This window comes from Zosterops lateralis, assembly GCF_965231275.1.
Source record: "Zosterops lateralis genome assembly, chromosome: 6".
NCBI lineage: Eukaryota > Metazoa > Chordata > Aves > Passeriformes > Zosteropidae > Zosterops > Zosterops lateralis.
In genome coordinates, this window is record NC_139761.1 from 56,259,973 (window position 1) to 56,269,793 (window position 9,821).

The window sequence follows — 9,821 nt, forward strand, 5'->3', positions numbered from 1 at the left end:
GGTGCGGAATAACCCCGCCAGGACAGCACAAAGAAAACAAAATGTAGCCGAATGAAATCAATTGGATTTTCGGGGCTCCTCCCGACAGCAGCAGGTGTGAGGACACGGCAGCAGGGAGCAGAGCTGGGCCCGGAGGATGATGCCATTAGCACATCCCAAACAAACACCTCATCAGCACCGCGCCTGTTTTCTTTGGGACCTTCCCACGCTCCACAGCCGAGCTGGGATGGATTTTTAATTGGAGAAGGAGAGCGATTTTTTTTTTTTTTTTTTTTTTTTTTTTTTTTTTTCTCCTTAGGGGCTCCACCCACGGCCTCGGTATTTATTGCTCTACAAATTGTGACTTCCTTCTCCTTCGAGTAACGGGGGCCGGTCGTAAATCAGAGCCGGCTGCGGAGGAGCAGCACATCCTGATTCACATCACCCATCGCTGCAAGACGGGTGTTTGTAAAGTTTATTGCAGGTTAAAGTTGGCTCTTTCCAAGTTTTGCCTATTTTTTTAATGCTTTCGCTTAGGTAATGCTTCAATAAAATTGTACCTTCATAAAGACTTTAGACGTCCATATATATATATATTATATATATGAATATATATTCTATATGAATATGCAGAATATATATGTGAATATATACTATATATGAATATATAATATGTATATTAATATATATTTTATATTCATATGGATAATGTATATGTGAACATATACTATATATGAATACATATATGAATATATATTATATATTCATATGTATAATGTATATGTGAATATATACTATATATGAATATAGTATATGCATATGAATATGTATAAGATATGTGAATATATATATATATATATATGAATATGTATATTATATGTGTGAATATATATTTTTAATAAATATATGTATATTTCTTCTCGGAGGGTAGTTAATTCAGAGTACGGGTGCTCCACGTGGTTACAAGGATAAAAACACCTCCCTCTGTCTTAAATACTCGCTTTTACCCAATGGCTTTGCGTTTATGGGGTTTATGGCTGAACTGAGAGCAGCCCAGTCCGAAATACTCCTTTAGCCAAGGAATGACACGCCCCTAGCGCGTCCCATCAGAAATCACACACTCGGGGAGAATTAGAAGATCGTTATCAGAGTCAGTAATTCTGATTTAGTTCTGTACGGTCTAGAGCCTCCTCTCCCCTCCACGCCAAGTGACAGACCCGAGCCTCTCTCTCTGATTATTACTTTGGGGGCTACAAGGAGCTCTGGGGCACAATTAAAAATATTTCCAGACCACATCCGACGTCGCAGCCCCTGTTAGAACCAGACCACATCAAAGGGACCCTATTTTTTTGTTTTGTTTTTAAAAACGGTCACCAGACAAACTTAAAATACAAGAGAGCGGAGTTATGTTTTATTATAGAGATGTGCGAGCGGAGCGAAAGGACCTCGCTCGCTGTTCGGGGCGAGGTGGTTACGGCCCTTTGATATTTCCGTTCGTTTGGTTTAAAAGGGAGCCCGTTAATGAGGAACCTGCGAGTGTTCCCCTCCCTAACAAGCGGAATCCGCATCGCTGGGGATGCCCAGGGCGGAACGATTTGTGCCTGATGGCGCTAATTATGAAAACGCCGTCAAGATGGAAACAATTTGAGCAAAAAGTCATTAGCGTGTTACTCTTCCACCCACCGCTCTTTGGGGTTTATTATTGCGGTGGGGGGGCGGGAGGAGGATCTGGTGGGTTTGGGGTTTTATTTCTCAGAGCACTAATGAAAATGCCCTGCGAATCCCGAACGGGGAAATATCAGCTGCGCATCCACGGGGCGATGCACCGGGCTGGGGACAGAGCCGAGATCTCCTCTAAAGAGATCGCTGTGATTACTGTCAATAATTGCGTTTTATCTGCCCTTCAAGCCGTGCCGGTGAAAGCATCTTTCAAGGAGACTCGTGGCACGTTAAGAGTTTTTGGAGGTGTTTTTTTTTTTTCCTGCAGCCACAGCTGTCCCGTAGCTCGTCCCCAGGAGACGATTTACGGGGCATCCCCAAGAGGAAGGTTTTCCAGAGAAGTTCTTTCAGGAGGGACTGAAGGATTGGGCTCCTGCATGTTTAAGATTTTCATATTTTTGCTCGTATATATTGCTTTATCAGCTTCCAAGCAATAGGCTGGGGCCACTTGACTGCCCGGCAGCGGCACCGTAGGGGAACAGCAATAAAGAATTAATTGTACAAACATTTATCATCCCCCCCAGATCGAACTCTTCTTGTGAGGCTGGGGCTTAACTGGAGGAGAAGAAAAGGGGGAGGAAGGCTGGTAATGGCGGAGAGGGTGCTCGTGGGGGGTTTTATGTGTTTCCTTTTATTCCAGACGACTGTATAATGAAAATCCTTTTAGCCTTGAAGAACTACTAAATATTAAGCGCAGCTTAAAACGGGGAGTAGCTTTGGAGACAGCTTCGTCCTCCTGCCATTCCTTTTAGGAAAAGGTCGTACCCCTTCCCTTATTTCCCCGCCAGTAAAAGCTTCTCTTTTTAAAGAAGTCTTTAACGTGTAAGAAAATCCTCCTGCTCTACATAGGAAGGTCTTTAAAAAAAATTTATAGACCTCTTCATGTTCACCAGTTCCGGGGGAAAAAAAAAAATAAAAAAAATTATATTGATCAAGGTCAAACGCTCGGATTGTGCCGTGAGTCACTTCAAAGGTGTATTTGTGTGCCCTCCGAGCACATTAATACTAATTATCTCCCAAACACTTCCCCAAAACTCCCACCGCCCGTTTCAGATGCAAATCTAATTAACGAGCGGCCTTTGAGGAGCGTAATTCACGGAGCTGTTGGACCTTTTGCCTTCTTTTACATTTGTTTCTAGGTAGCCCCATCCTCTTTGGAAAGCGTGGGCAGCGCTGTGAAGCGACAGAGTAGCGAGGGCAGTGAATGAGACTTCCCAGGCAGGGCAGGAAAGGAAAAGGATTTGGCTTCGACTTCTCGCAAACGCACCCGGGGATGTGCATCATAACACTTCTCACTGGGTCTAAGTTAATTTGGGAATGATTAAATCGTGCAAGCTCTATGTAAATAGCGCCTATTAGCCGTGAGCGTGAGCTGATTGATTTAGGAGCGGCTGTTTGCTCCCCTCGCCGCGGGCAGAGCGGGGGACACGCACACGCTGAGCGAGCCCTGAGCGCCACGGGGGTGTCTTCTCCCCCCCATCGCCTCCCGGGGGACCAGCACCCCCCTCCCTCCCTCGCTCCTGTGCCTTTAACACTCCCCAAATGCACCTCCCGGAGATGTTCCCTGGGAGCAGCATCCCCCTTTCCCGGGGCGGGGGCGGCTCTGGGCGGAGGGTCCCCCGTGCGGGGGTGTGCGGTGTGCGAGAGGGAGAGAGAGGAGATGCTGTGTAATTTTATCCACGCTGCACTCTGGGAGTTCACACGAGACTGATACCTTTTGCCTCCTCTGCTCCCTATCAATTGGTCGCAGATCGGGCTATTGTTGCAGGAAGCTCCTTTTATTTCTATGCTCCGCCGATCAACTATTTTCCCCGCAGCCTCCTGCCGAAATTCAGCGGCTCCTTCCCTCCCTCTCTCCCTCTCTCCCTCTGTGCCTCCCGTCTGTCCAGCTGGGAATCCAAGGAGAAGGCTGATCGCGGCAGCTCCGGGACTCTTCGGTGGCCTTTTGCCGATGTCTATTGATTTAAGTCAGTCTGAGGCAGATAAAAGGGCCGTCTCGGGGCTGATAACCCGCTCGGCGATGCCGCTGGGCTCGGGGCAGGGAGCGCCGGGCACCCCCGGGGCGCTGCCAGCGAGACGCCCGTGATGGGAGCCCCGGAGCCGCCGGCTGCCAGCCCCGCTCTCCCCGGCACGCCGAGCGCCGCGGCCACCATGCCACGATGGTTGTGATTTGGATCCTGTTCCTGGCCCTGCTGCGGGAGCCGCCGTGCCCCGGGAGAGCCGCGGCCGTGCCCGAGCCCCCCGGAGGCGCCCCCCGGGCGCGGCGGGATGCGGGGGGACGCGGCGGCGTCTACGAGCACCTCGGGGGAGCGCCCCGCCGCAGGAAACTCTACTGTGCCACCAAGTACCACCTCCAGATCCACCCCAGCGGCAAGATCAACGGCACCCTGGAGAAGAACAGCGCCTTCAGTGAGTACCGGCCCGGCCCGGGCGGGGATGGGGCTCCCGAGCCCGCGGCGGCCCCGCTCTGCCCCGGCCCCGGCGAGTGCTGGACGGGGCGGTGGCCAAGCCTCCCCCGCTGCCCCGAGCGGCCCCACCGGGGCGGCCGTGGCTCCTCGGCGGGGACCGGGGGCATCCCCCGGGGCCGGCGCTTTGGCCCCCTCCCGTCCCCTCGGCAGCTCCCCTGTCCCGGGGCTGGCAGCATCCCCGGGCCTCGAACCGGGACAGGGGAGCCCCCGAGCCGGCTCTGCAGGGTGCGGGGACCCGACACCCCGCACCCCAAGTTTCCCCCACGGGTTCTGCGCCCCTGCCCAGCGCAGCCCGCCCCAGCTGTCACCTGGGGCCAGCCCTGCCCCAGCCCGGCCCGATGGGCAGCCGGTGCCCGGCACCTCCCCGGGGCCCATCCCGGAGCCCTTTGGGGCCGCCCTCCGTTCTCCATCCCGTCCCAGCCCGGTTTGAGCCAAACCACGTCTGTCCCTGTGCCCTGTGCCGGGCAGCGGCGGTGATGGAGATGAAAGCGGGTCTGTGGGCAGAGAGGGGGGCTGTGCGAGGGAGGAGAGCGGGGCTCAGCCCCGGGGGAGCCCCCGGCGCACCCAGCCCGGGCACCCCGGGATGTGTAAATCCCGCCTGGTGATGGCACACAGAGACAGGGAGACCTCAGGGATGTGTCTGAAGTCCATAAAGGAAAACCACCATTTCCTAGAGAACCCCCCCACTGGCTGTGACAGCCCGGAGGAGGCATCCTTCAGCAGCCAACCGGTGCCTGATTCAAACCAGCTGTGCCAAACAAACCCGGCTCTCCCGGGCCAGCAATCCAGCTCTGCTCAGGGATCAATCCGTGTTCTCAGGGAACAGGCTCCCGGAGCTGCCTTCAGAGTTCCCAAAAAGCAGCAGTGGGTTTGGGTGCCGGGAAAACCTCTTGCTTTCAAGCACTCATAGAAAGTACAGAGCCATCACCTGAGAGCAGGGTTTGAGCCAGCCTGCTGGAGAGCCATGCACATCCACAGCATCTTCTGACTCCTTTGTGCCTCCATCAGTGTCCTGGCACCTTTGGATGGGCATTTGGGCAGGTATTGCACTGGCCTTGCCTGTGACACTCCTCGTGTTGCAGGACCCCACTTTTGGATGGCCTGAAAATCTCCCTTTTAATTAGTCCTAGGCAGTCATACAGTCCTTGTCTGGAGGGCTGCACTGACCTCCTAAACCTCAAGTCCCTTTCATGGTTATGTACATGGCTCTCAAATGCAGCGGCCTCACTCTGTTCCACCCTCTGGAGACCTCAGCAAGGCCTTTGTCCTGAAATGGGAGGCTTTGTGACTGGCTTCAGTAAGTCAAGAGCTCTTGTGTTCCCAAGCATTAAAGAGGATTTAAAGTTTTTTATGCACATATAGGATTAAGTGAACCTCTAGTTCAGTGTCAGGTCTTTGTCATTTTTGAAGGAGTTCAGTCTCAATCAGACATATCAGAGTTTATTGTCCACCCTGCATCATTCCTGCACCATCCTTGCCTTGTGTTGTTTAAAGTAATAATAATAATAATAATAATAATAATAATAATTTCATTCTCATGATTGCCCTGATTCTTATGTGAGCAAGTGATAGCTGTGAGATCACACTGCCATGCAAATGCATCCCAAAAAACGACACCTGAGCAATAACGCATCTCCTAATTCTGTTTCCAGGCATTCTGGAAATCACTGCTGTGGATGTTGGAATCGTGGCCATCAAGGGCCTGTTCTCTGGCAGATACCTGGCCATGAACAAGAGGGGCAGACTTTATGCATCAGTAAGTTTTTCTGAAGCCTGTTGTTTCCTGTGGGGGGGAACAGGTCTAGTGGTGAGCGCTGATTTCTCATAAATCCACGTTTCCAGAGAAGAGTAACGTTACAAGAGGCTTTTTGCCTGGAATTCTTACAGGCAACCAATCAGTATATTCTTAAAAGTTGGAGGGGAAAAAAAAGCTGTGCTCTTACTTTCTTACTGCCTGGACAGCCACAGCTCCGTGGAATGTCAGAATTGTCCCTATTTCATGTGGATCTTGGATGCTGGCAAAAGGATGGCAGATAAAGGATGTCCACAAGTAACTGAGCATTGATGCCAAAGGAAAGCAGCCTCCTGATGGGAGTTCCTTTGCACAGAGCTTTTGGTTGGGCAGTGGAAGAATTTGCAGGTACTAAAAGGCAAGGCTATAGCAAGGAAAGCTAGAAAGAGAAGGTCCATGAAGATAAAGGTGAACATAAACACCTTATTTTACTCCTCTGACCTATTTTTCTTTTTTCCTTGATCTGTGAGATAAAATCTGGGGTGTGCTGATGTAAGTGGGAGCCTTGCCTTTTCAGCCCAGTGAGTGAATAAAATCCTTTAGCTTAGACTTCTTCACACTCAGGGACACACCAGGGCACGTTTGTCAGCGTGTGCCATACACATTATCTCCCTGGTTGAATTTCTTCCACCGTCTCCCATTACATCCCAGCAACCCTGTGATCTCTCACTGCAGTGCAGTCAGACTGTGCAGTTTCCCCATGAAATCTGGGGCACAGAAGCAGGTTTGAAGAGGGGAAAACACGGCTGAGGTGAAATTTGCTCCCTCCTAGAAGTCATTTGGTTTGATTCTGTTGACTTGAGCAGCAGGACATACCCTTGAGCTATGAGATCTTCTCCCATGAGAACCCAGCCCAGGGTGACACAATCACAATCAACTGTGTCCCTCCCCAGTTTGACACGTTTAACTCCAGCTTTTCAGGAGTGTGCTGATGGTGTTTACCACCCAGTTTCTGTAACGTGTCTCATGTGATGGTCACTGATTAGGGGGGCTGTGTGTAAAGATGAGGGCTCTTCGCTGCTTCAGGGAACCACGCCACAAATGATTTTGGCAAAGGAAAATGCAGCTGAAGAGGAATGAGGGCATGGTAGCTCTGCTTGCCAAAGTTAAGGCTGTCCAGTTGTATGCTTCTGGTCAATATTCTGATTGAGATGGGCATCTTTTTCAGTAGACCTCCTCCATCCAATTCAGAGCAAGCATCTGCCCAAAGAAACTATTTGTAAGGATGATTTTTTCAAGATCTTTCTCATCATTTTCCTCTTTCTTCTTCAAAACAGGGTGTTTTCCCTTCAGATTACTTAAACTGAATTAAAATAAGACTAAACAAATTCTGAGCGAAAAGCTCCTCTCCTAAAGTGCAGAAAAGCCAGGATAGCTCTGAGACTCCTTTTCTCCTGGAATTCCCTTTCTGGTGCAAGGAGCATCAGGCCATCCTGAAGTTTGTTCATCTGTCTTGTGCCAAAGAATATCAGCCATGGAAGGTTTCTGTATGAACTTGAAAAGATGATTTGTCCCCTTCCAGCTCAAGTTTGAGCCAGACTGTTTTAGACTTGTGTTTCAGAGCTGGAGGGACAATCCAGGGAAAGCTGTTCCACTCCAGTTTTTTTCACAGGAGCAGGAAGGGGTGAGGGCTCAGCTCAGGAGAAACTTCCTGTCTTTGCTTGCCTGTCCAACAACTTCACTGATATCACTGGCCCAAAACCCTGTGCAAGGCCCTTGTTTCAAAAATCTGACTAATTCAGGGATAATTATCCAGGGAGCATTTATTGAAATCGTGTTGGAATAGCTCCGTTATCCCTGGGTTCACCAATTTTCCCATGTCAACAAGATGAGTTTGTCGAGTCTGCAGGATTCCTTTGTGCCCTCAGCAGATCGTGATCACCCCCTCCATTTATCCTGTGTGATAAACCCTCCCCAGCCAGAAGGGAGGCCGGCAGCAGCAAAACCCACCCACATCTGGTGGCCACCCCATCCAGCACCGCAGCATCTGAAAACCTTGTCCTTGCAGGGAAGGGCTCTTCCGTCCCACAGCTGGGGAGCTGGGACATGTGGAGTCTTTTAAAGCCTTGTTAAACGCCCATCAGTGTTTCTCGGGAGTGGGCAGCATTAAAGACATGCTCTTTGCTGTTTGTGGGATCTAGGGCTTTCCTGGCCCCAGCCTGGCTACCTGTGCCCTTTCCACACCCTCCAGACAACGAAAAATAAAAACCCACGGTGGGAGTTCCCTTCTGCCTCCGTGTTTCACACGTATTAGATCCTGAAATCTCACTCCCAGAGGTGGAACAAGGATGGGTTTGGAGTTAAGGACAGATGGACAGTGTGGGAGGTCCTTTGTGTTGGTTCTCCTGCTCCTGGGGAGAGGGTTGCTTGTGCCAGGCTTTTGCAGAGATGTCTCTCAGTCAAGGAGCAGGTGAAAAGGGGCAATTTTGGACAGATATGTGAAATGTGAGTGACTGGAATGGGTGCATATTGTGCCTTACAGTTTGGGATGGAGGAGCAGCCTGGCATTTTGGAGGGGCACATGGTAGGCAGAGTGTGCTTTCATTTTGTTATGCTGACAGAGCAGCTCCATAAAGGTGTGGTTTTACTGCTCAAATATCCATTCTGAACTGGATGTAACATACCAATAGAAGAGACACAATTTACATTATTACGCAGTAAGATTTTGCCTTTTCAATAGATGGCAGAGGTTGATAGGCAGCAATTAAATAACCTGTCTAGTCCACAACTGCATTAAATTCATAAGCACAAAAAAAGAAAAATCACAGCTGAACAATCAGCAGAGCTCTTCACTGCCATTCACATGCCACCTTTTTGTTTTCAGTTTGGTTTTGGGGCCTTCTCCTGGGGTCTCTGATGCTCAGTGTGCTCATAGGGAGCTCCTTGTTCAGCCTCAGCGCTCCCCTCCTGCCTTTTGCGACACCAGCGTGAGGTTGTCCTTGTCCTAAAACTGAGGAGAGCCTGGCTTAGGTGGTTTGTTTTTTTTTCATGTTCCCTCTCCAGGAGAGCTACAACTCGGAGTGTGAGTTTGTGGAGAGGATCCACGAGCTGGGTTACAACACCTACGCCTCCCGCCTGTACCGGACTGTCCCCAGCAGGGCGGGCACCAAGCGCAAGGCCAGCGCCGAGAGACTCTGGTACGTCTCCATCAACGGCAAAGGACGACCCAGGAGGGGCTTTAAGACCCGCAGGACACAGAAATCCTCTCTCTTTCTGCCCAGAGTGCTGGACAACAAAGACCACGAGATGGTCCGGCTGTTCCACAGCAGCGCCAAATTCCGGGAGAGTCTCCTGAGGGCCCCCAGCAAGAACCAGCGCAGGAGGAGAGGACACTGACAGAGTGGGGGGAGCTGCTGTTGGGGCTGGGAGCCCTCAAAATGCTACTAAAAACACTAACAGCTGTGATTGTACCAGGGCATTAACACAGACAGGGTTTACACACTGTGTAATATAACCCAAAACCACAGCGCTTTGCTTCTAGCTGTTGTAGAGTTGTGACCTGTGGGGGAAGAAGGAGATGGGAGGTAAACTGAGGCACATTCAAAGGTAAATTAGCTGGATGTAATTATTTTTGTCAATGACTTTCATGTTTCCTTTTCTTAAAAAAAAAAAGACAGAAAAAAGAGATTCCAAGTATTTTCATTCCAACTTGCCATAGGCTATTATCTCGGTGATGCTGCCCTCCCAGACCACATGGATATTTAACAGCAGATTTATGTCCACAGAGAAGGTATAGCACTTTCATGGCTCTTCTGGCCATAAGAGGCTACTTTTTTTTTTTTTTACATAATACAGGAGTTAGGAAACCTGTGATTTGTTTCTTTTAATTCATGTGTATTTATTTTTATTTGATGGCCAGCCAT

General features: G+C 50.1%; 1 protein-coding gene across 1 annotated transcript; it reads left to right on the forward strand.

Annotated features, from left to right (window-relative positions):
- Nucleotides 1-3,857: 3,857 nt before the first annotated feature.
- Nucleotides 3,858-9,294, forward strand: FGF3 (fibroblast growth factor 3; the record flags this gene model as incomplete). Its single annotated transcript, XM_083862590.1, has 3 exons — nucleotides 3,858-4,107; nucleotides 5,819-5,922; nucleotides 8,962-9,294. 3 exons carry the CDS (start codon nucleotides 3,858-3,860, stop codon nucleotides 9,292-9,294), a joined length of 687 nt encoding a protein of 228 aa, XP_083718716.1.
- Nucleotides 9,295-9,821: the final 527 nt, after the last annotated feature.